At 49.4% G+C, this 26,192-nt stretch overlaps 1 protein-coding gene across 5 annotated transcripts in view; it reads right to left on the minus strand.

Annotated features, from left to right (window-relative positions):
• Positions 1–26,192, minus strand: part of LOC137528643 (connector enhancer of kinase suppressor of ras 2-like) — a 563,792-nt gene that overhangs the window by 341,287 nt on the left and 196,313 nt on the right. For all 5 annotated transcript variants that reach the window (XM_068250054.1, XM_068250052.1, XM_068250051.1 and 2 more), the window contains exon 3: positions 2,029–2,231. In XM_068250054.1, the coding sequence (XP_068106155.1) occupies positions 2,029–2,231 (203 nt within the window). The remainder of the gene's footprint in view (positions 1–2,028; positions 2,232–26,192) is intronic.

The following is a 26,192-nucleotide window of genomic DNA, read 5'->3' on the forward strand; positions in this document are numbered from 1 at the left end:
TGTATCAGGAGAGGAGAGTTAGGTAGAGGAAGGAGCAGAGTCCTCCAGCAGCACAGAGTATATCAGGAGAGGAGAGTTAGATAGAGGAAGGAGCAGAGTCCTCCAGCAGCACAGAGTGTATCAGGAGAGGAGAGTTAGATAGAGGAAGGAACAGAGTCCTCCAGCAGCACAGAGTATATCAGGAGAGGAGAGTTAGAGGAAGGAGCAGAGTCCTCCAGCAGCACAGAGTATATCAGGAGAGGAGAGTTAGATAGAGGAAGGAGCAGAGTCCTCCAGCAGCACAGAGTATATCAGGGGAGGAGAGGTAGATACAGGAAGGAGCAGAGTCCTCCAGCAGCACAGAGTATATCAGGAGAGGAGAGTTAGAGGGAGGAGCAGAGTCCTCTAGCAGCACAGAGTATATCAGGAGAGGAGAGTTGGATACAGGAAGGAGCAGAGTCCTCCAGCAGCACAGAGTATATCAGGAGAGGAGAGTTAGAGGAAGGAGCAGAGTCCTCCAGCAGCACAGAGTATATCAGGAGAGGAGAGTTGGATACAGGAAGGAGCAGAGTCCTCCAGCAGCACAGAGTATATCAGGAGAGGAGAGTTGGATACAGGAAGGAGCAGAGTCCTCCAGCAGCACAGAGTATTTCAGGAGAGGAGAGGTAGATGAAGGAGCAGAGTCCTCCAGCAGCACAAAGTGTATCAGGAGAGGAGAGTTAGAGGAAGGAGCAGAGTCCTCCAGCAGCACAAAGTGTATCAGGAGAGGAGAGTTAGATAGAGGAAGGAGCAGAGTCCTCCAGCAGCACAGAGTATATCAGGAGAAGAGAGGTAGATGAAGGAGCAGAGTCCTCCAGCAGCACAAAGTGTATCAGGAGAGGAAGAAGCAGAGTCCTCCAGCAGCACAGAGTATTTCAGGAGAGGAGAGGTAGATGAAGGAGCAGAGTCCTCCAGCAGCACAAAGTGTATCAGGAGAGGAGAGTTAAAAAGAGGAAGGAACAGAGTCCTCCAGCAGCACAGAGTATATCAGGAGCTGGGAGCTAGATACAGGAAGGAGCAGAGTCCTCCAACAGCACAGAGTATATCAGGAGAAGAGAGTTAGATGAAGGAGCAGAGTCCTCCAGCAGTACAGAGTATATCAGGAGAGAAGGGTTCGAGGAAGGAGCAGAGTCCTCCAGCAGCACAGAGTATATCAGGAGAGGAGAGTTAGAGGGAGGAGCAGAGTCCTCCAGCAGCACAGAGTGTATCAGGAGAAGAAAGTTAGAGGAAGGAGCAGAGTCCTCCAGCAGCACAGAGTATATCAGGAGAGGAGAGTTAGAGGAAGGATTAGAGTAATCCAGCAGCACAGAGTATATCAGGAGAGGAGAGTTAGAGGAAGGACCAGAGTCCTCCAGCAGCACAGAGTATATCAGGAGAGGAGAGTAAGATAGAGGAAGGAGCAGAGTCCTCCAGCAGCACAGAGTATATCAGGAGAGGAGAGTTAGAGGAGGGAGCAGAGTCCTCCAGCAGCACAGAGTATATCAGGAGAGGAGAGTTAGAGGAAGGAGCAGAGTCCTCCAGCAGCACAGAGTATATCAGGAGAGGAGAGTTAGAGGAAGGAGCAGAGTCCTCCAGCAGCACAGAGTATATCAGGAGAGAAGAGTTAGATAGAGGAAGGAGCAGAGTCCTCCAGCAGCACAGAGTATATCAGGAGAGGAGAGTTAGAGGAAGGAGCAGAGTCCTCCAGCAGCACAGAGTATATCAGGAGAGGAGAGTTAGAGGAAGGAGCAGAGTCCTCCAGCAGCACAGAGTATATCAGGAGAGGAGAGTTAGAGGAAGGAGCAGAGTCCTCCAGCAGCACAGAGTATATCAGGAGAGGAGAGTTAGAGGAAGGAGCAGAGTCCTCCAGCAGCACAGAGTATATCAGGAGAGGAGAGTTAGATAGAGGGAGGAGCAGAGTCCTCCAGCAGCACGTGTGAGTATATCAGGAGAGGAGAGTTAGAGGAAGGAGCAGAGTTCTCCAGCAGCACAGAGTGTATCAGCATATGTGATGTGTTCAGGAGATATTACCTGTCCAGCCAGGCCAGCAGGTTCTTAGCAGCACCGATCAGGTCCACCACAGAGGTGAGGAAGTCGTTGGGCAATCTCCGGGACGCTCTTCCATCGTAGTGGCCGCTCCGCCTCCGGCCCGTGATGAAATTCTGCAGATTTTTGGCCGAGGCATTCAGTTTGTGGGAGAGCGTTCGCAGGTTCTCCGTCTCCAGGCCATAATTCTGTATGGATGAACAATAAATCATGCAGGTTAGATGGCCAGAAATATAACACAATTAACATGTAATATAACAATCATAATCAGCTCATCCCTTGCCTCTAGATGGCAGGCACATCTAGTCTATATAGACAGCAGGCAGAAAATTGTACATCCTCAGGCAAGGCCTGTACAAAGTGGATCCTGTCCTGTTACACCCCTGTATGGTCTTGGCCACCATGCTGCAGCTCAGTTTCAGGGTGTTGGCAATCTTCCTTATAGCCTAGGCCACTGTAGTGTAACTAAGGAGCTTGGGGCCTCAGTGCTTGTTTTACATGGGGCCCCAAACACTCTATTGATGTGAAGCCCTACCCAGGACAACTGCAGTGTCAGAGACGTGTAAGCAGGGGAGGGAACAGCTGCAGTGTCAGAGAGGTGTAAGCAGGGGAGGGAACAGCTGCAGTGTCAGAGAGGTGTAAGCAGGGGAGGGGACAGTTGCAGTGTCAGAGGTGTAAGCAGGGGAGGGAACAGCTGCTGTGTCAGAGAGGTGTAAGCAGGGGAGGGACCAGCTGCAGTGTCAGAGAGGTGTAAGCAGGGGAGGGGACAGCTGCAGTGTCAAAGACGTGTAAGCAGGGGAGGGAACAGCTGCAGTGTCAGAGAGGTGTAAGCAGGGGAGGGGACAGCTGCAGTGTCAGAGAGGTGTAAGCAGGGGAGGGACCAGCTACAGTGTCAGATAGATGGAAGCAGGGGAGGGAACAGCTGCTGTGTCAGAGAGGTGTAAGCAGGGGAGGGAACTGCTGCAGTGTCAGAGAGGTATAAGCAGGGGAGGGAACAGCTGCTGTGTCAGAGAGGTGTAAGCAGGGGAGGGAACAGCTGCAGTGTCAGAGAGGTGTAAGCTGGGGAGGGGACAGCTGCAGTGTCAGAGGGGTGTAAGCAGGGGAGGGAACAGCTGCTGTGTCAGAGAGGTGTAAGCAGGGGAGGGGACAGCTGCATTGTCAGAGAGGTGTAAGCAGGGGAGGGAACATCTGCTGTGTCAGAGAGGTGTAAGCAGGGGAGGGGACAGCTGCAGTGTCAGAGAGGTGTAAGCAGGGGAGGGAACAGCTGCAGTGTCAGAGAGATGGAGGCAAGGGAGGGAACAGCTGCTGTGTCAGAGAGGTGTAAGAAGGGGAGGGGACAGCTGCAGTGTCAGAGAGGTGTAAGAAGGGGAGGGAACAGCTGCAGCGTCAGAGAGGTGTAAGCAGGGGAGGGAACAGCTGCAGTGTCAGAGAGATGGAAGCAGGGGAGGGGACAGCTGCAGTGTCAGAGAGGTGTAAGCAGGGGAGGGGACAGCTGCAGTGTCAGAGAGGTGTAAGCAGGGGATGAGATAGCTGCAGTGTCAGAGAGGTGTAAGTAGGGGAGGGGACAGCCACAGTGTCAGAAAGGTGTAAGCAGGGGAGGGGACAGTCACAGTGTCTGAGAGGTGTAAGCAGGGGAGGGGACAGCTGCAGTGTCAGAGAGGTGTAATCAGGGGAGGGGACAGCTGCAGTATCAGAGAGGTGTAAGCAGGAGAGGGGACAGCTGCAGTGTCAGAGAGGTGTAAGCAGGAGAGGGGGCAGTTGCAGCGTCAGAGAGGTGTAAGCAGGGGAGGGGACAGCCACAGTGTCAGAGAGGTGTAAGCAGGGGAGGGGACAACTGCAGTGTCAGAGAGGTGTAAGCAGGGGAGGGAACAGCTGCAGTGTCAGAGAGGTATAAGCAGGGGAGGGGACAGCTGCAGTGTCAGAGGGGTGTAAGCAGGGGAGGGAACAGCTGCAGCGTCAGAGAGGTGTAAGCAGGGGAGGGGACAGCTGCATTGTCAGAGAGGTGTAAGCAGGGGAGGGAACAGCTGCAGCGTCAGAGAGGTGTAAGCAGGGGAGGGGACAGCTGCAGTGTCAGAGAGGTGTAAGCAGGGGAGGGGACAGCTGCAGTGTCAGAGAGGTGTAAGCAGGGGAGGGGACAGCTGCATTGTCAGAGAGGTGTAAGCAGGAGAGGGAACAGCTGCAGTGTCAGAGAGGTGTAAGCAAGGGAGGGAACAGCTGCAGTGCCAGAGAGGTGTAAGCAGGGGAGGGAACAGCTGCAGTGTCAGAGAGGTGTAAGCAGGGGAGGGAACAGCTGCTGTGTCAGAGAGGTGTAAGCAGGGGAAAGAACAGCTGCAGTGTCAGAGTGGTGTAAGAAGGGGAGGGAACAGCTGCAGCGTCAGAGAGGTGTAAGCAGGGGAGGGAACAGCTGCAGTGTCAGAGAGATGGAAGCAGGGGAGGGAACAGATGCTGTGTCAGAGAGGCGTAAGCAGGGGAGGGGACAGCTGCATTGTCAGAGAGGTGTAAGCAGGGGAGGGGACAGCTGCAGTGTCAGAGAGGTGTAAGCAGGGGAGGGGACAGCTGCAGTGTCAGAGAGGTGTAAGCAGGGGAGGGAACAGCTGCAGCGTCAGAGGTGTAAGCAGGGGAGGGGACAGCTGCAATGTCAGAGAGGTGTAAGCAGGGGAGGGAACAGCTGCTGTGTCAGAGAGGTGTAAGCAGGGGAGGGGACAGCTGCAGTGTCAGAGAGGTGTAAGCAGGGGAGGGAACAGCTGCAGTGTCAGAGAGATGGAAGCAGGGGAGGGAACAGCTGCAGCGTCAGAGAGGTGTAAGCAGGGGAGGGGACAGCTGCATTGTCAGAGAGGTGTAAGCAGGGGAGGGAACAGCTGCTGTGTCAGAGAGGTGTAAGCAGGGGAGGGGACAGCTGCAGTGTCAGAGAGGTGCAAGCAGGGGAGGGAACAGCTGCAGTGTCAGAGAGATGGAAGCAGGGGAGGGAACAGCTGCTGTGTCACAGAGTTGTAAGCAGGGGAGGGGACAGCTGCAGTGTCAGAGAGGGGTAAGCAGAGGAGGGCACAGCTGCAGTGTCAGAGAGGTGTAAGCAGGGGAGGAGATAGCTGCAGTGTCAGAGAGGTGTAAGCAGGGGAGGGGACAGCCACAGTGTCAGAAAGGTGTAAGCAGGGGAGGGGAGAGTCGCAGTGTCAAAGAGGTGTAAGCAGAGGAGGGGACAGCTGCAGTGTCAGAGAGGTGTAATCAGGGGAGGGGACAGCTGCAGTATCAGAGAGGTGTAAGCAGGAGAGGGGACAGCTGCAGTGTCAGAGAGGTGTAAGCAGGAGAGGAGGCAGTTGCAGTGTCAGAAAGGTGTAAGCAGGGGAGGGGACAGCCACAGTGTCAGAGAGGTGTAAGCAGGGGAGGGGACAACTGCAGTGTCAGAGAGGTGTAAGCAGGGGAGGAGATAGCTGCAGTGTCAGAGAGGTGTAAGCAGGGGAGGGGATAGCTGCAGTGTCAGAGAGGTATAAGCAGGGGTGGGGACAGCTGCAGTGTCAGAGAGGTGAAAGCAGGGGAGGGAACAGCTGCTGTGTCAGAGAGGTGTAATCAGAGAAAGGAAATAGTTTGCTAAGGATTAGCATTATGCAATGCACAATATAGAGGAGTTCATTACCAGCATCCTCTATAATAAAACCCGTCTCTGTGTGTGCTATCTCTGTGTAGCCGGGTCCGTGCTTTTTGCTACTGCGCATGTGGGCAGCACGGACCCGGACAGCAGTTGGGACTGGAGGACGGGGCCAGTGAGCCGGGCGGGCATGTGCGCAGGCGGACAGGTGTGCGTGTGGGTGCGGCAGGGATTTGAGCGGCCGTAGAGTGGGGCGTCATTCGGCTCACCCCTTGCCCAGCTCACTGGCAGCATACACATACGTATGCATACACAATGGCTAAACAGATTTAGGGCAGAGCTAAATGATAGTTGCGGTATTTACCGCACAAGTCGGTAATTTACCTCACTAGTGGGTAACTTTATGTTTCAGTGCGGTAATAGGTTTAGTGAATTGCCATTTGGTAAGAGGAGAGGAAGGGGACTCCAGAGATCAGTCTCTCTGTGAGGTAGCAGAGATCAGGTGATCTCCTGAGGCAGAGGAGGCGGATCTGTGTCCAGCGGCCGTGCTCGGGCGGGATCCGACCCTATCTTTAGAGCTGGCTCTGGCTTGCATGGCGGTGACGGTGGTTCTGTGGTTTTGGGGTGCTTTTTTATGATTCTTTTGTGGCCTCTGTGTCCATCGGGATGTCCTACATGTGTGTGACTGAGTTAGGAGAGGATCAGCAGGTTTGGAAATCATAATACAAGGCTGGTGCTTGAAACTGTGGAGTTAAAGAGAAACCGTAACCAAGAATTGAACTTCATCCCAATCAGTAGCTGATACCCCCTTTCCTATGAGAAATCTTCACCTTTTCACAAACGGATCATCAGGGGGCGCTGTATGGCTGATATTGTGGGGAGACCCCTCCCACAGTGTGATGTCAGGACTATCATTCTGACATCACACTGTGGGATCCTTGTTGCATTGTGGGAAATAACAGCTGTGTACAGCTGTTTCCAACTGCCAAAAAAGCAAGCGGCATCTCCTTCCAGTGACATCACCTGCCAGCAGTAAAAATGTCACCATGTGATAAATGTCAGAGTGTAAATCAGGGAGAGGAAAGATTTTACAATGGGCAAACACTGACTAAATCATTTATTTATAATTATTGTAAAAATTAAGCACTTTTTTATTACATTATTTTCACTGGAGTTCCTCTTTAAAGTGGACCTGAACTATTGCACAGGACATAAGGAAAACAGATAGAAATGCAATTCCCCCTCGTGTGACTAATTGCAACTGTAATTTGATCTCTGAGCTGTGTAAGTTGGCTGCCACGGCAGAGCAGCTAATTTGTAAACACAGGATGTTAACAGTATGTCTGCATCCATTAAAGCAGGAAGTAGACACACTGCAGGTTTATTGCAGGTTTTTGTATTAGATGTAATAAAGAAATGTTTTTCTTGAAAGGTTATTATGCTGTTGCCTATCTTTTAGAGCAGAGAGGAAGTTCTGAATTCAGGTCGCCTTTAAGCGTCCGCGATGCGCAAAGTCTGGACACGCCCCCCGCATCTGGGTAATAATCTAAAGAAGAGATGTTTTACTTTACAGCTATATTAACGCCGCAGCGTTTTTGGCGGCTGCAGCTTGAGCTGTAAGTAAGAGACAAATAGCGGCGTATTTCTCGATAAACAGAATTATCCATTAACTTCTTCTCTTAATTGGGCCGTTCGCGTAGGAATCCGCTGACATTAAGAACGCCGTCTAGTTTGCATTTCTGTCAGTTTACAGCCAGTTATGAGCAATTTATATCGCTCACCGCCGAAAAACACAGAAAATTACATCAGGTCGTAAAAGTAACAGTACGTTTTAGGATAGCAATAAAGCCTAAGAAAAAAAAAACAAGGAAGATATGTCCCAGATGCATCAATCATTAAGGCACCAGCACAGTTCCTGCTGATTCGCCGGACAAGCTGCCAACACACAGCCACAGATAGATTCTTGGAGTGCCTTGTGACTCTTGGATGAATGAATACAGACATACACGACGAAGCAGGTGGTTGGGGCGAAACTAGGTGCAGTATTGTAATACTACGCGGGGTGTATAGAGGTAATTCTGGGCAATTGCTGGACCCCAAATTACTCCTCCCTCTGAGTTGCTACAGCTCCAAGGGGAATAGTATTTACTGCCGCCAGGGATTTGAGCGGCCACAGGGCGGGGAGTCATCCCACTCAACCTTCGCCCGGCTCACCGCGGGCATACACATACGTATGCATGCACAATGGTTAAACAGGGGCCGGTTGAAATGGGAGCTAAACGACAGTTGTGGCACTCGCAGCTTTAGTGCTATCCATTCAAATGAATGGACATTGCTAGTACCGTCGTTTGCACAAACGTTGCAACCGATCCCGATTTTTCCAATCGCCACATTTATACCTAGGAGATACATGTCATTTGCATGTAGCTACCAGGATTTTGAGGGTCAAAAACGATGGACGGAAGTCGCCACTGAAAAATTGCCAAACGCTTTTCTGTTCTGCTCACCTGCATCTGAGCTAGACACCCGGTGGCTGGATTAGACACCTGTCTGAATCACACCCTATCCTCCTGCAGGATAGTCACATGACTACACAGCACTAGGCACAGCCAATGAGATGCAAGTAATAATCCCAGCTTGCATGCAAATGTCATGTACAGTATGCAGCTTGAAATCGGGTCAATCCAAACCGGCAAGAGGTGTGTCTGACTAGTCCAACCTTGAGAAATATACAATCTGTGTTAAGCTATTGTTATACTTACGGGCCGCGGCTCCGTGGATGGCGTCCCCCGCTCTCTGTGCGCGCGCGTGGCTGGCCGTAGTTTGTTGATCTCGGCCGGGGCCTGTGCACGGTTGTACGCAATGGCGTGATGCGTCATGTACGCATGCGAGGGCTTTGGCTTCCTTTTGGAGGCATGCGCATGTGTCTGGGGTTCGCCCCATTGCGGGCTATAAAAGGCCAGCCCTTCCAAACGATCAGTGCTGTTCATTCTGACAGCTGAGTTGCTCTAGCCTTGTGCTCCTGACCTGCCTTCTATTTGTTGCTGATACTGGTTCTGACCCGGCTTGCCTCTGACTCTTCTCTTGTCTGCTGCCTGCCCCTGACTCGGATTGTACCTGGATTCTGCTCTTGTCTGCTGCCTGCCCCTGACTCGGATTGTACCTGGATTCTGCTCTTGTCTGCTGCCTGCCTCTGACTTGGATTGTACCCGGATTCTGCTTTTGTCTGCTGCCTGCCTCTGACTCGGATTGTACCCGGATTCTGCTTTTGTCTGCTGCCTGCCTCTGACTCGGATTGTACCTGGATTCTGCTCTTGTCTGCTGCCTGCCTCTGACTCGGATTGTACTTGGATTCTGCTCTTGTCTGCTGCCTGCCTCTGACTCGGATTGTACCTGGATTCTGCTCTTGTTTGCTGCCTGCCCTTGACTCAGATTGTACCTGGATTCTGCTCTTGTTTGCTGCCTGCCCTTGACTCAGATTGTACCTGGATTCTGCTCTTGTTTGCTGCCTGCCCTTGACTCGGATTGTACCTGGATTTTGCTCTTGTCTGCCGCCTGCGCCTGACCCGGATTGTACTTGGACTCTGATACTATCTGAAGTCTGTACATCGAGGTGTCGCTGTTCTCTCAACCACTTCCTGAGGGTATCCCAGTTGTGACATGGTGGGCACTAGGCTGCAAAAAGTCCATCATCCCTTGCGGGGTGCTCAGGTGAACACCCGTGGTCACTTTGATTCCACATCTGGGATAGTGGAAGGGTCAACAGTGTCCGAAGATCTAACAATTATAATGGAAAAATTAGCATCCCAGGGACCACCTTCTCACCTTTCCAGTAACGGAACAAAAAAGTGATGCATAAAAAGCTTCATAGTCCTGCAGGAAGCTGTAGCGTCATGTTCCCAGTTACAATATGGTAGCCACGATGACTACGGTGACACAAAGTATATGCTAACTTCCTAGAGCAGCAGGAGATGAGATATAACTACCCTATAATAGATGAACCATCCATACCCACACACACTTCCTAAAGAACCGAAGGGAGAGTCATCACTTTCTTGTCATACAACAGCCCCACCCCCCCCCCCCCCCCCTATTTCCTAAAGCAGCAGAGGGTGAGAGATGAGCTTCTGAGCAATACAAGGTTGCTCTGACTGGAAGTTAGCAATTGTGTTTGTTGCAGTTGGCATTCAGTTTAGAGGTGGTGGGGTGAGTTCCCTGGAGGTGAGAGGTCCAGGGCTTGCCCGCACTTCCCTCTAGGTGTCGCATGGTGGTTTGGGGGCCCCAGTGAGTGAGAGAGACCTGGGGCCCCTGGGCTGTCATGTGGACCAGTGTTTGTGATTTTAAATTTATTTTTTGCAGCTTCTAGGATGCAGTTGACAGGTGAGTGGTTAGGGAGGGGACCGTGTAGGAGATGTGCCTACACGGGGCGTCCCTGTAAACGACGCAATTCACGATTGCGTCCAACCGAAGCCTCCCACCTGAATGCTAATCTATGTAATTCCTGCTAGGTATGGTACAGCAGGCAAAGGGTGTATGACAGTGCACCTGATTGGCTGACTAGCGTCTGCTGGCCAGATAGAGGCAGGATATTGCTCTGACTGGAAGTTAGCAATTGTGTTTGTTGCAGTTGGCATTCAGTTTAGAGGTGGTGGGGTGAGTTCCCTGGAGGTGAGAGGTCCAGGGCTTGCCCGCACTTCCCTCTAGGTGTCGCATGGTGGTTTGGGGGCCCCAGTGAGTGAGAGAGACCTGGGGCCCCTGGGCTGTCATGTGGACCAGTGTTTGCAATACAAGATCCCCCAAGCTTCCTGAAGCACCACAGGATGGAGAAGGACATCTCTATAATGTCAGAAGCCTCCAAGCTTCCTAGAGGACCATGGAATGGGGTATGTAATCTCTACAATATAAGAAGCTTCAAAACTTCCTAGAGCACCACTCGGTAGGGTAGAACACTGCTAAAATACAATAGACAATAGACCTCCAAGCTGCCTAGAGGACCAGAGGTTGGGTAAGGACATCTCTATAATACCAGAGGCCTCCAAATTTCCTACAGGACCACTGAGTAGGACATGTACTCTCTACAATACAAGAGGCCTCTAAGCTTCCTAGAGCACCACATGGTGGTGTAGGACATCACTACAATGCAAGAAGCTTCCAAACTTCCATAGCAACACAGGGTGAGCTACGACATCTCTATAACACAAGAGTGCCATAGGGTAGGGTATGTAACCATTTCAATACAAGCGGCCTCTGAGCTTTCTAGGGCAGCACATGGTGGGGTAGAACATCTCTGCAATACTAAGGACCTCAATGCTCCCTGGAGCACCACAGGGGCGGGTAGAACATTTCTAATCCTTAAAGAGGACCACAATCCTTATAGAGGACCACAGGGTGGGATATGTAATCTCTACAATACAAAAGGCTTCAAAACTTCCTAGAGCACAACTCGGTGGGGTAGAACACTGCTAAAATACTAGAGACCTCCAAGAGAACCACAGAGGACCACAGGGTGGGATATGTAATCTCTACAATACAAAAGGCCCCAAAGCTTCCAAGAGCACCAGAGGGTGGGCTAGAACATCTCCACAATACAAGAGGCCTCCAAGCTTTCATAAGCAGTAGGGCATAAATGTCAAACTCTGGCCCATGGGCCAAATCTGGCCTACAGAGCCATAAAATGTGGCCCTCAAGTGATTTCCCCACTTTGCATTATGTTTGGCCCACTCTAGACAACTAGAGAAGCTATATTGGAGTTGAAACCCTAGATCCTCATAGTAGCCATATGGGGGAAGGAGGGGGAAAGCACTAGACACCAGTGAACTGTATAGGAGAAGGAGGGGTGCGGGTCACTGGACACTAGGGAACTGTATGGAGGAGGGAGGAGGAAAACTAGACACCAGGGAACTGTATAGGTGAGGTAGGGGGACAACTAGATACCAGGGAACTGTATAGGGGAGGGCTTCCATTAGATGCCTGGGAACTTTATAAAGGAGGGAGGCGGCCATTAGACATTGAAGTTGACCCGTGACTTGGTCCCAGTGTTCATTTTCGGCCTAGCTTTTATTTGCGTTTGACAGCCCTGCAGTACGGGGTAGTTGCTCTGTAAAAGAAGAGGTCTCCTTACTCTCTAGAGTATCAAGAAGTGAAATACGAGCCCCTCTATAACACGATGGTCACCCAGCTTCCTACAGCACCATGCAGTGAGATAAGAGATGTTCTACAAAATAAGTGGCCTTCTGCCTTCTTACAGTACTAGGAGATGAGATAAGAGTTCCTCTGTAATACAGGAGGTCCTTCGGCTCCATGGAGCATATGTATAAAGAGACATACAGTAAGACCCTTTACAGCAGGGGTGTAACTAGAGGGGGCAGAGCTTGGGGAGCAGCAACGATTAATCCTCCCTTCCTCTGATACAGGGGAATATACTACAGATCTGTAGTTTGTGTGGCTACACTTGTTATGGGTGTGAAGACAATGATGGCCACACTTGTTTCATGAACCTTGTGAGATGGAACCAAGTCCATGAAGGGCACCAAGAGGAGGCAAGGGAAGGAGTGTGTGCAATGGGGGCCCGATGAATTAAAGTTACACCACTGTTTACAGCCTCACAATCCAGCCTCGGTTTTCCGCTCGGGTCCTCCTACGCTGGTCATACACCGTCTTTGTCCTCTCTAGGGCTGCTATCTCAGCCTACATGAATTCTACACAACCTTCTGAAATAGGCCTGGCAGTATCATTTCTTCCAGACCGGATAATATCTCGGATCTCCTATCATATCCATCTCACTTCCACCTGCCTGATACCTACAATATGCCGAGAGTGAACAATGATGATAATTGTAATAGGAGAGTAAGTGGAGGCCATTATTGTCATCCCAGGTCTTGTCACAAGAGACTCGATACTTTCATTAGATTATATATTACATGCAAATTCTCCACATCCTGCCTGTCATTTCTCTGTAATAAAGTCCTGCCCCCCGCCGGGGACCGACACGTAACCCGTAATTTAATGACACTCGCAGAAAATTTCTGTTTCTTATTCCTAGTCAAATGCGCTTAAAGGGGCTGAGTCAGAAAGTCAAAGAAACAGTCTAAGAAGACGGTAGATGGTTAATACTGAGGCTTAAAGAGGAACGTTAACAAAAAAAGGAGAAAACAATAAATCAATAGATTGCAAAGGGAGAAGTAAAAAAAATAGAACAGAGATCATGAAATGGTTGATATTTGCCATGTAATTTGTGTAAGTTGTTCACAATCAGCCTGCAGGTCATCATCTTTACTGCTGGCAGACAAGGAAAAAAACTAGTCAGCACCAACTGCCATTATATATAACTAGATCCACTAACATTGTGATTGGCTAAAAGGTTATATTTTGTTCTGTTTTGTTGTTTCCCACAATGCAACAAGGTTCACAGACAGGAAACTGTCAGGACCATGGTCCTGACATCACACAGTGGGAGGGGTTTCACCACAATATCAGCCATACGGACCTCCCCCTGATGATCTAATCTAGAAAAGGAATAGATTTCTTATGGAAAAGGGGGTATCAGCTACTGATTGGGATGAAGTTCGTTCCTTGGTTAGAGTTTCTTTTTTAAAATGTGTGCTTCATGCACTATAGCCCATGTTATACATTGTTTACATTGCACTGCATAGTCAGCGGACTCTAAACCTGACGCAAGCATTGATGTCAGTTGAGTAAGATAGATGATAGTTACGGTATCAACAGGAACACCAGCATTATCTAGAAAATAAGAGAGACCAGGAACCCAATGGTGTGATGTTATAGTTTGTTTGGAACATAATGTAGGTGTTTTTAGATTATACTCACGGCGTTAGGGTGCAACCAGTTGCAACCACTGTCAGAGCCTGCAGGGAATTGATCCTCCCTGCTCAGTTTTCCGGATCTTTGTTCGGGTAGGAACACTAAGCAAAAACGCTAGCGTTAACGCGCATAATGTAAGTCAATGGGACACGTGAAAAAACGCATTTGTTCGCGCTCTGCAATGTGGATTTTTGAAACACAGAACTTGCTGCATATTTTTCCAAAACGCATTTAAAACGCACATAATGTCAATGGTGACGCAGAGGTATAGCGTTTTATTGCTTTTTTTTGTATGCCTTTCTGTATAAAAACCAAAGTTGATGATGTATTTTTGCCATCACTTCTCAGTCCAATATAAAAACACTAGTAGGCCTAAGCCCATTTAAAAACGAGCCCTAGGTCTGTCTGTCACCGCCGTCACGCCACTGCGCATGCACGTGCACCCGCCCGCCGCGTACGCCCTCGCCGCACACCCATCCGCTCGCCTGGCTAACTGGCCCCGTCCTTCTGTCCCAACGGCTGTCCGTGCTGCGCAAATGCACAGTAGCTAAAAGCACGGACCCAGGGACAGGAGTGTGCGCAGGGACAGTTAGGTTTTATTAGGTAGGATAAACTACATCAAAATACAAGTGAAAAACGTAATCCACCAAAAGAATGGAGATAAAACTCAAGCTAGGCGTTGGAATAAGGAAAGTGTATCAACACCACTCATGTACAGCTGGAAGAACAACCCAAATCTTCTGCTGTCCAAGTGGAATGTGGAGGCTGCAGAACTGGCCGTATGAATATCACAGACACTCGCTGCTTCCTCGGGGGCCAAGAATTCCCCAGCCAGAGACACAATCTCAGTTTTCACACCTTTCATTTCTATTAACTTTTAAAAATAAGCAGCAAAAGAATTGATGGGTTGGATATATAAGTATATTACATTATACGAGTCTTTACATAAGAGAGACAGCAGAGGTGTAAGTAGGGACAGGGGAATCCACTTCCACAACAGAAATTGTCTCATGAGAGCTGCCGTGGCAGTCCAGGTAATAAACACTTTCCTGTATCCTCCCCCAGGGGGCAGCGGTGAGACTCCCACATTACATGCAGTCTGCGCACTGTTAGTTCAGACTAGTTGAGACTGCTACAGAAGATAAGGTAATGAAGACTATATATATATATATATATATATATATATATATATATATATATATATATATATATATATATGTTTTTTCCTTCATAAACTGTAAATCACACCATCACACCTGGAACAAGCATGCAGCCATTGGAGACACACCTGGAATAAGAATGCAGCTACCAAAGTCAAACCTGGAGCAAGCATGCAGCCAGTGGAGACACACCTGGAACAAGCATGCAGCCAGCGGAGTCACACCTGGAACAAGCATACAGCCTGTGGAGTCACACCTGGAACAAGCATGCAACCAGCGGCGTTACACCTGGAACAAGCATGCAACCGGAGAAGTCCCAACTGCAACAAGCATGCAGCCAGGGAAGGGGGGGTCACACCTGGAACAAGCATGCAGCCATTGGAGACACACCTGGAATAAGAATGCAGCTACCAAAGTCAAACCTGGAGCAAGCATGCAGCCAGTGGAGACACACCTGGAACAAGCATGCAGCCAGCGGAGTCACACCTGGAACAAGCATACAGCCTGTGGAGTCACACCTGGAACAAGCATGCAGCCAGCGGCGTTACACCTGGAACAAGCATGCAACCGGAGAAGTCCCAACTGCAACAAGCATGCAGCCAGGGAAGGGGGGGTCACACCTGGAACAAGCATGCAGTTAGTGGAGTCAGACCTGGAACAAGCATGCAGTCAATAGAGTCAATCGTGGAACAAGTATGCAGCCAGAGGAGCCACACCTGGAAAAGTGTGCAACCGACAGCTTCAATCTTGGAATAAGCATGCAGCCTGTGGAATCACACCTGGAACAAGCACGTAGCCAGTGGACAACCAGCTGAATGACACGGCCTGTTAGTGTTCTACATCCACAATCTATGAATTATTGAACTTTTTGAATCTATCCCCTGCACTCAGAAGCTGTTCTCTACCAGGCAAGAGTTTTATGGTTGTAGTTAATGATCAAATGTGCTGAACTCTGAGAGTATCGACACAACAGCCAAAAAGCACTTTTTTTAGAAGGAGGTCAACTGTCTCTATCAGTATAGGTCACCATTGATATAAATGTGCAGGTAAAATGACTGTGGTGAGGTATACAGTAAGTGAGGCGACGACGGCACAAAGATATAGTACACATCCCGGACGGACCCCCACCCCCCCGCTCATCGAGCCTCGAAACTCAGTGAGCGCAGCCGCTGGCAGCAGCACGGGATCAATATTCAGAGAGACGGCCGATAGACTGGAATAAAGCGACGCAGGAGGGAGGGGGAGGCGGGAAGCGCCTGGTGAGAGAATCAAACCCGCTTCTATGTAATCACAGCGAGGAACCTCATCCCAGGAAACCATTAGAGAAAGCCTGGCTGTTGCCACGACTACTAACCTCCCGCCTCCTGTGCGGATTCTGGGAAAAACCAAGTGTTAACGTTTGCTGCATGTTACAGCATATAACGAAACTAGGTAAAAAAAATAAAAAAAATATATACATATATATATATATATATATATATATATTTATATACATACATATATATATATATATATATATATATATATATATATATATATATATATATATATATATATATATATAATCATACACATGCAGTCATCATTGCACAGCATAAAAAGGGCTTCACAGGAAATATTGTTGCTACTAAATGTAGCCACAGCAATACATCAGACAGTGGCCGATCGAACATCCAATTTGATTATTATAATCGGAATTGGATAAAAAACGGTGCATGCCTGAACAACATTGCAACCAATTTTGGACGAAATTGTTGACATTAATCATCTCGGACATGCTGCAAGATGTTGCGCCGACTTGGTTGATCGGGTGTGCAGCGGTAGCAGCGAGCGATATCGGGATGAGTGACGAAGGTGATGAAACTCTAGAAACTGTCCCTCCTAATGTTTAATGTGCTCTCTATACATTACCTGTCCACGGACGTCGCTTGGCTCCCTTCGCTGTCCATAAACGAGCCCCATGTAGTTGCCGAGTAATGTGGGCGCGAGAGTGATGTCACACATACGCCCCTAATAGGCAACCACGGTGGGCGAGCACTGGACACCGGGGGGCACAATAAGGAGAACTGATGTGAGAGGGATATGGAGTCTGCAATATTTATCTACTTTTAAACAATACCAGTCGCCTGGCAGCCCTGCTGATCTATTTGGCTACAATAGTGTCTGAATCACACCAAAAACAAGCAAGCAGATAATCTCTCCAGATCTGACAATAATGTCATAAACACCTGATCTGCTGCATGCTTGTTCAGGGGCTATGGCTAAAAGTATTAGAGGCAGAAGATCAGTAGGACAGCCAGTCAACTGGTATTGCTTAAAAGTAAATCAATATGGCAGCTTCCCCCTCTCTATCACTTCAGTTGCCCTTTAAATATTAGAGGGGACAGCGTCGGGCCAGCGAAGCGGAAGATACGGAGTCACAGGGTTGATTTCAGATCGATTACAGCGGGAAATTGATTGGAAATTGGCCTGTGGTGTATGGGCAACAGACAGTTCTCTCTCTAATCAGATTCGATTAGAAAGAGATTTGTCTTTTGGTCGAATCTGCCCATCATCGCTAGATGTATGGCTACCATAAGATTGCACCTAAATCAAGCATTTATCAGATCATCAAGAACTTCAAGGAGGGAAGTTCACTTGTTGTGAAGATAGCTTCAGAGCAACCAAGAAAGCCCAGCAAGTGCCAGGACCACCTCCGAAAGATGGTTCAGCTGCGGGATCGGGGTGCCACCAGTGTAGAGCTCGGTGGTCAGTAATAGCTGCAGACAGGCATGAGTGTGTCTGCACAGAATGGCAAAGGCTTTTGGAGGCTGGCCTGGTGTCACGGAGGGCAGCAAAGAAGCCACTTCTCTCCAAGACATTGATCAGGGACAGGCTGATCTTCTGCAAAAAGCACAGGGATTGGACTGCTGAGGATGGAGGTAAAATCATTTCCCCTGATGAAGCCCCATTTCCCAAGGTTTTGGGTATCTAGCAAATGAATTGTCTGTAGAAGAGCACTACCATCAGTCTTGTCTCATGCCAACAGTAAACCATCCTGAGGCCATTCATGAGTGGGGTTGCTTCTCATCCAAGGGAGTGGGCTCACTCACAATTCATGTGTGGGGCTGCTTCACTTCCAAGGGAGCTCACTCACTCACAATTCATGTGTGGAGCTGCTTCTAATCCAAGGGAGCGGGCTCACTTACAATTCATGTGTGGGTCTGCTTCTCATCCAAGGGAGTGGGCTCACTCACAATTCATGTGTGGGACTGCTTCTCATCCAAGGGAGTGGGCTCACTAACAATTCATGTGTGGGGCTGCTTCTCATCCAAGGGAGTGGGCTCACTCACACTTCATGTGTGGGGCTGCTTCTCATCCAAGGGAGCGGGCTCACTCACAATTCATATGTGGGGCTGCTTCTCATCCAAGGGAGCGGGCTCACTAACAATTCATGTGTGGAGCTGCTTCTAATCCAAGGGAGTGGGCTCACTCACAATTCATGTGTGGGGCTGCTTCTTGTCCAAAGGAGTGGGCTCACTCACAATTCATGTGTGGGACTGCTTCTCATCCAAGGGAGTGGGCTCACTAACAATTCATGTGTGGGACTGCTTCTTGTCCAAGGGAATGGGCTCACTTACAATTTTGCATAAGAAAACAATTGAGCAACAACATCATAAATAAAGTTTAAAATTGGTCTCCCATACAGAAGATTGTGCAAATGTATATATGACTATTAATTCGGTTTTTTTTTTTGGTTTTTTTAGTTGTTCTTCTCTATATTTAGATACAATTTTGCGTAAAAGAACACAGCCATAAATTAAATAACCAAACATAACCAACCAAAACATCCTCTGACAGCAGTGGTCAATCCTCAAGGTGGACAAACAAAAACCGTCAAATTCTTCTGAAAAACTCCAAGAATTGATTCTGAAAGAATGGGTTGCCATCAGTCAGGATTCTGTGCAATGGTTGATTGACAGCATGGCCAGGGCAAATTGCAGAAGTCAAGAAAGGCCAACACTGCAAATATTGACTCTTGGATGTGTAGCTGGAGCCTGAAGAGGTGTGTCGCTTCACCTCTCCACTCTTCCTGCCACTCTGCATGATGGAAGGAGCTCCCTGGCTACCTGATACCAGGGCCTCCTATGGCTACATAATACTGGAGGCTACTTTGGCTACCTCATCCTGGAGAAGAAATCTAAAAAAAATAAGTGGAGCGCTCCATAGTGTAAAACCAATATAAAGTTTAATAGGAGCAAATAAAAATCTACTTACTAAATGGAAGTAAATTTGACGCATGTGGTACAATTAGTACAATCCGGGGACCCGTCTTCCCTTCCGCAGCGTGAGTACCGCCAAGCTTAGTTGTCTTATGACAATTGGGATGCTTCGAAACACATGGAAACCAAGGGATCAGAGCTGTGTGGAGTTTTGGAAAATTATCTCCTTTTCTGGAGTACCATGCGCTGTGGATGTGTGAGAGAAGGCGGAAAAGCCGTTGCGTGTATTGACAGCAAGGTGGCTGATTCCGCGTCCAACGCGGCGGTCTGCACGCGGAAGCGTGCATCTAGTGACATGGCAGAACGTGGAAAAGCTGCCGCATGTACTGACAGCGGGGCGGCTAGTTCCGCGTCCAGTGCAGCGGTTTGCACGCAGCAGCATGCAGCTGGTGTGGCTGAGCCTGTTAGTTCACACAGGTTTAGGAATACGCACGCGCTGAAAGGCAGAACTTTTATGATGGTCAAGGGGGGGGGGGGGGATCAGCTGACCAGGCTGGTCAGCTGACCTCAGAGCTGGTAACCATTGGTTCATCACTTTAGTGTGGCGCCAGAAAGCACTGCTCTATATATGGTTACTGCTGGCCACTCTCAGGTTGTCTGCCGTTGCGATCACTACGTGGAAGCACTCAGACCTCAGTCAGATCCAACAGTGTGTTTGAACCAGGAGGACCTGGGAATTCACACTGAGCCATATTACTTGTGTTATTATTCTGTTATACTTCAGACTAGTTCCAGGGTGTAGAGACCACGGACCTCACACCCAAGACTAGGGAACTTGTATTGTCATTATTCTGTTATACATCAGACTAGTTCCAGGGTGTAGAGACTACGGACCTCACACCCAAGACTAGGCATTGTTTGTTATTTGTTATGACCTGTTGCTTTCCTGACTATCCCTCTGCTTTCTGATTCGGTACCACGCATATCTGATATTCCGTTGCCAAACCCTGCCTGCCTAGGATACCAAATCAGCCTTCTGTCTTTGTACTTTGTCTGTCTGTGTGTTGCCGACCTGGCTTGCCCGACCTCAAGAGCTATCTCTCTCCACTTAAGAGATAGTCTCCAAGATCAGTCAGTAACATCCACTTTCAGGTGTCACTCACTCTCTGGTCCTTCCTACCTTCAGCCTGACTCCACCCCTTGGAGAGTCTCAGGCTGCTGGAAGGTTTCTGTACCCTCCATAGTAGTATCTTCTGTACTGCTTAGGGTCACCTGTTCATCAGGTGGGTTGCTCAAAGTTATACTGTTACACCAAACACTCACCATATATATATCTAGAGGTGTCCAGAGGTTAGCACTATATCTGTATTATTGGTGATTCTGCAGATCATCCATAATCAGGTATATATCTGCATTCTTGGTGATACTGCAAATCACCAATAATCAGATTCTCTCTGTGTGCTGACACCAATCGTTACAGGATCTGCAGAAGTCTTCTGTCCTGGCTGGCCTCTGGCGCACAGGAAGATCGTCCGGGGGAGACGTGCACCAGAGGCCGGCCAGGACAGAAGACTTCTGCAGATCCAGTCCTGGGGAGATCCACAGCGCTTGGTACTCCAGAAAAGGAGATCATTTTCCAAAACTCCACACAGCTCTGATCCCTTGGTTTCCTTGTGTTTCGAAGCATCCCAATTGCCATAAGACAACTAAGCTTGGCGGTACCCACGCTGCGGAAGGGAAGACGGGTCCCCTAATTGTACTAATTGTACCACATGCGTCAAATTTACTTCCATCTTGTAAGTAGATTTTTATTTGTGCCTATTAAACCTTATATTGGTTTTACACTATGGAGCCCTCCATTTATTTTTTTAGATTTCTTCTGCTTGACACATCCTAAAAAGGGAACAGCTCCATAAACTGTTGCCATCTATCTGAGTGGTGAGGACTGTCTATAGGGAAGCGCCAGACATTATTTATGGTTTTTACCTCATACTGGAGGCTACTTTGACTACCTGATACTGGAGGCTTCTCTGGCTACCTCATCCTGGAGGCTTCTCCGGGTACCTGATACTAGAGGCTACTTTGGCTACCTAATACTAGGGGCACTTCTGGCTACTTATACTAGAAGCTACCTAATACTTGGGAAGCATCTGATGGCCACACTGCAACAGTATAGGAGTGATGTTTAGACGCTCCCCCAAGAGCTATGTAGCCTAGAAACTGCCCTGGGAAGGAAAGCGGAGAGTGGAGTACAGATCTGTAATCCTGAGAAGGGAAGCAATGTCCAGAGAGAGGAATTATGTTAGGAGAGGCGGAAGAAAAGAGGATAAGAGGAAGATCATCCACAAGACGACTCCACACAGTAATCACCCAAGTGGACAACAATTTAGCTATAATCAGAAGCAGAGCGAAGGCGCAGCGTTCTTCCAGGAAACAATCGACACGGCCGCCCTGAGCCGACATCCACTCAGCGACTCTTACAGTGGACCTGAACTCTTGCACAGGACAGAAGGAAAACACAGAGAAATTGTGAGAAAGCGCAAAGGAGCCGCCGCCATGAGCCAGCGGCAGGCGGCTCCTTCCGCGCACAGCAGGCATTCGCACGGAGAGGCAGCCGCCTCCTCGCATCATGAGGCGGCTGCCTCCGTGCATCAGGGTATGGAGCGTGGTGAAACCGCCGCGTTGGACGCGGCGGTTAGCACGCAGGTCCCCGCTGCGGAGACTCCGCAGAGCGGGGCTGTGCTGGCTGGGACTCGTAGTCCCTCAAGCTTCAGAGTGACGCGCGCGCGCGCACTCAGACAGGATTTATTACACATAGGAGCAAGTCAGCTGACCAGGCAGATCAGCTGACTCTAACTCCACTCTCCATTGGTCCAGCAATCAGGGAGGTGCTGGGGCACACACATGGTACATATACTGCTGGCTGTTCATTCATCTGGGGTCTGGCGTTGCGATCACATATGTGGGAGCACCCAGATCCGTAGTCAGATCCTTAAGTGTGCCGGGACCAGCTGGAGCTGTAATCCTACACTTAGCTAGATATTGATAGCTAAAGTACTAGTTTGATTGTGATTACCTGTTATGACTTTTGCCTGCCTCGACTATCCTCCTGAACTCTGACCTTGTACCTCGATATTTCTGATACTCTGTTGCCGAACCTCGGCTCGTTCCTAGACTCTGTTTTTGCCTCCTGATTCTGTACCCCGATATATCTGATACCCCGTTGCCGAACCCTGCCTGTACTTTGACTCCGCCTTTGCCTACTGTATTTGTACTTTATCTGTCCGTGTGTTACGATCTGGCTTGTCCGACCTCGAGAACCGACCTCACGATTGGAGGCGGTTCCCAGTCCTGTTAGTGATACTTTTTCCTGAGTGTCACTCTTGGACTTTCCTTCCTACTGTCAATCTGGCTCCTCCCGTCTTGGAGAGCTCAGGTCTGCGGAAGGAATCCGTGCAGTTCTCCTTGCTGCACTGAGGCCTAGGCCTCTTAGTGTTACAGTTACACCAAACACTACACTCTACTCAGGTGAACAGAGGTTAGCTAGTATATTGGATTATCGGTGATACTGCAGATCACATATAATCTGGTATACGTCTGTATTTCCCGTGACGCTGCAGGTCACCGGTAATCAGATCTCTCTGTGCTTCACCGATCGTTACAGAACGCCAGACCAAAAAATACTGATGGAACGCACTGATCCTCTGACTGTGCTTGCCACTTCGGTGGATAGCATTCATCAAGCACTAGGCCAGCACAAAGCCTTAATTGATGCCTTATCAGGCTCTGTGAGAACCCTCCAGACATCAGTTGATTCAGTGCGATCCCCTCCTAGTGATGATATCCGTATGCCTGTCCCTGATAAGTTTTCCGTCCACAAGTCTGACTTCCGGAATTTCAGGAGTAGAGTGTTGTCATATTTTGAGTTAAGGCCCCGATCCTCGGGGACTGAGACCCAACGGGTCATTTTCATTAAAACTTTGTTGACTGGAGACTCCCAGTCGTGGGCATACAACCTTCCCGCTACCGATACTGCCTTGACCTCAGTGGAGGAATTCTTTAAGGCCATGGCCATAATCTACGACGACCCTGACCTTGCTGCATCCTCAGAGCGGAAGCTCAAACTCTTACGGCAAGGCAGAGGGTCGGTCGAGGATTATGCGGCAGAGTTCCGTAGGTGGTCGGTCACCTCGAGATTTGATAATTTTGCCCTCATGGACTACTTCCTGTCTGGGTAGTCGGAAGAGGTTTCCGACCTAATGTTGACTGTGCCCGAGCCCAAGACAGTTGACGAGGCCATATCATCGGCCATTCGAGTAGATCGCAGGCTACGTCATCAGAGGCAGGCTAGGAGTAGTCACCGGGTCAGGGTGACCTCGTATACTGTACCGGCTGTTGCATCGCCAGTAACAATAACTCCGCCTGTCTCGACCTCTCCGGCCTTGCCTCCACCAGAGCCAATGCAAATTGGTCGATCAAAACTGACCCAGGTGGAGCGGAGGAGGAGAATGACGGAACAACTGTGCCTATACTGTGCAGAGGCAGGGCATAGGGTGCGAAACTGTCCTAACAGGTCGGGAAACGGGTCTGCCTAGGAGTAGTGGGGGGTGACACCCTAGGCACACAATTTTCACCCCTTAAGGAGAAAAAACTGCTTCTCCCCTGTACGATTACATGGGAGAATAAGTCAGTAGCCACTGAAGCATTTATTGATTCCGGCTCAGCGGCTAATTTTATGAATTTTGCATTTGCTCAGGAGTTGGGTATTCCCCTCATTCCAGTGAATCCCCCCATTCAGGTCACGGCAGTGGACGATTCCCCGCTGCAACGGGAGCGCCCACTGTCACAGACTCCGGAGGTGAAAGTCACCATAGGGGTACTGCATGGGGAACTATTACGTTTTTTTGTGTTACACATGTCCACCTCCACCATTATCCTAGGCATGCCGTGGTTGCAAACCCATTCGCCGCAAATAGACTGGGCCACGGGGCAGTTAACCTCCTGGTCACCGCATTGTTTCCAACAGTGTTTGGGAAAATTGACATTGGGGCAAACCAAAGTTCAGGTGGGAGGTGTGCCAGATCAGTACTCTGAATATGCCGACGTATTTTGTCCCAAGGCAGCTGACAAACTGCCCCCACATCGGCCATTCGACTGTCCCATCGATCTCCGTTCAGGTTGTGTACCTCCCCGGGGCCATCTGTATAATTTGTCGGGACCCGAGAAAGTGGCCATGGGAGAATATATTTGTGAGAACCTAGCCAAGGGCTTCATTCGGCCATCTCGGTCACCCGCCGGGGCAGGGTTCTTTTTTGTTAAGAAAAAAGATGGGGGCTTACGGCCATGTATCGACTACCGGGGGCTTAATAAGATCACAGTGAAGAATCGCTACCCGTTGCCCTTAATAGATGACCTTTTCACACAGGTCACGGAGGCTAGGATATTCTCGAAAATGGATTTAAGGGGGGCATACAATCTTGTGCGGATCAGAAAAGGTGACGAATGGAAAACGGCCTTCAATACTCCGGACGGGCATTACGAGTACCTGGTGATGCCCTTTGGGTTATGTAATGCCCCGGCCGTTTTTCAGGAACTTATTAATGAGTTCTTTAGAGAGGTGTTGGGGAAGTTCGTTTTGGTTTACCTCGACGACATTCTTATATTTTCTAACAATCTTTCTGATCACAGAACTCATGTCAGATGGGTATTGAACAAGCTGAGGCAGAATTTATTATATGCTAAGTTGGAAAAATGCATTTTCGAGGTCACGTCGGTAGCTTTCCTGGGATATATAATCTCTACCTCGGGCCTGTCTATGGACCCTGCTAAGGTCTCCGCGGTCTTGGAGTGGCCGCAGCCGGTGGGGTTAAAGTCCTTACAACGCTTCTTGGGGTTTGCAAACTACTATAGAAGGTTTATTAAGGGGTACTCTACAGTAGTTGCACCCCTCACTAGTCTTACAAAGAAGGGGGCAGACACCACTCACTGGTCTCCCGAGGCCGTACAGGCATTCACCACTCTAAAAAGATTGTTCTGTTCGGCACCCATATTGAGGCATGTGAACACTTCTTTTCCATTTATAGTTGAGGTAGACGCCTCAGAAGTTGGAGTGGGGGCTGTGCTGTCTCAACGTTCAGGTCTTCAGGGGAGATTACACCCGTGTGCCTATTTCTCCCGAAGGTTCTCTCCGGCAGAGAAAAACTATGATATAGGCAATAGGGAGCTCCTTGCCATCAAATTAGCCTTCGAAGAGTGGCGTCATTGGCTGGAAGGAGCGGAGCACACGATCATGGTTTATACCGACCACAAGAATCTCAAGTACATCGAGGGGGCTAAAAGATTAAGCCCCCGACAGGCTCGATGGTCGTTATTTTTTTCGAGGTTCACATTCTTGATTACATACACTCCTGGTAGTAAGAATACCAAGGCAGATGCACTCTCTAGGTGTTTTGAACCAGAAACAGCACAGCCCTCTGTTCCTGAGACCATTGTTCCACGGAAGTTGGTGCTAGCCGCTACCGAGACTTGGGAGAACTGGAAGGAAACTTTGGGTCCTTTCCAGCAGGATGTCCCAGAAGGAAAACCTGAGGGGGTTTTGTTTATCCCGCTGCCCTTTCGGCTCCAGATCTTGGAGTTTGTTCACTCACACAAGAATGCGGGACATCCTGGGGCGTCTAGGACGCAAGATCTCGTGGCAAGGTGTGCGTGGTGGCCCTCTCTGGCAGCCGACTGCAAGGAGTTTGTCAGGGAATGTGCGGTGTGCGCAAAAAGCAAGCCCTCCCGGCTGGCATCTGTTGGTACCCTACAGCCTTTGCCCACCCCGAGTGAGCCATGGACCCACTTGTCCATGGATTTTGTGGGGGAGCTTCCGAGGTCGGAGGCATGTCGGTCATCTGGGTGGTAGTCGACCGCTTTAGTAAAATGGCCCATTTCGTGCCCTTGAAAGGACTCCCCTCGGCCCAGGAATTGGCCGACCTGTTCATCACTCATATTTTCCGGTTGCATGGCATTCCGGAGGACATAGTTTCCGATCGGGGAGTCCAGTTTGTCTCAAAATTTTGGAGGGCATTCTGTCACCAAATGGGCATGGGACTGTCATTTTCGTCGGGTTACCACCCACAGACTAATGGCCAAACTGAGAGGGTCAACCAATCTTTAGAGCAATTCTTACGATGTTACGTGGCTGAAGCGCAGAATGATTGGGTTAAATTCTTACCTTACGCAGAATTTGCGCACAATAACTTAAAGAGTTCTTCCTCGGGGTTCTGTCCAATCCAGATAGTGACCGGGAAGTTACCTAAGTTTTCCCCGTTGCCGGTTGCGTCCAGTCCGTTCCCAGCCTTGGTGGCCTGGCAGAGGACATTTAGGGTCATGTGGAGGACC

The sequence above is a fragment of the Hyperolius riggenbachi genome, chromosome 8, assembly GCF_040937935.1.
Source record: "Hyperolius riggenbachi isolate aHypRig1 chromosome 8, aHypRig1.pri, whole genome shotgun sequence".
Taxonomy (NCBI): domain Eukaryota; kingdom Metazoa; phylum Chordata; class Amphibia; order Anura; family Hyperoliidae; genus Hyperolius; species Hyperolius riggenbachi.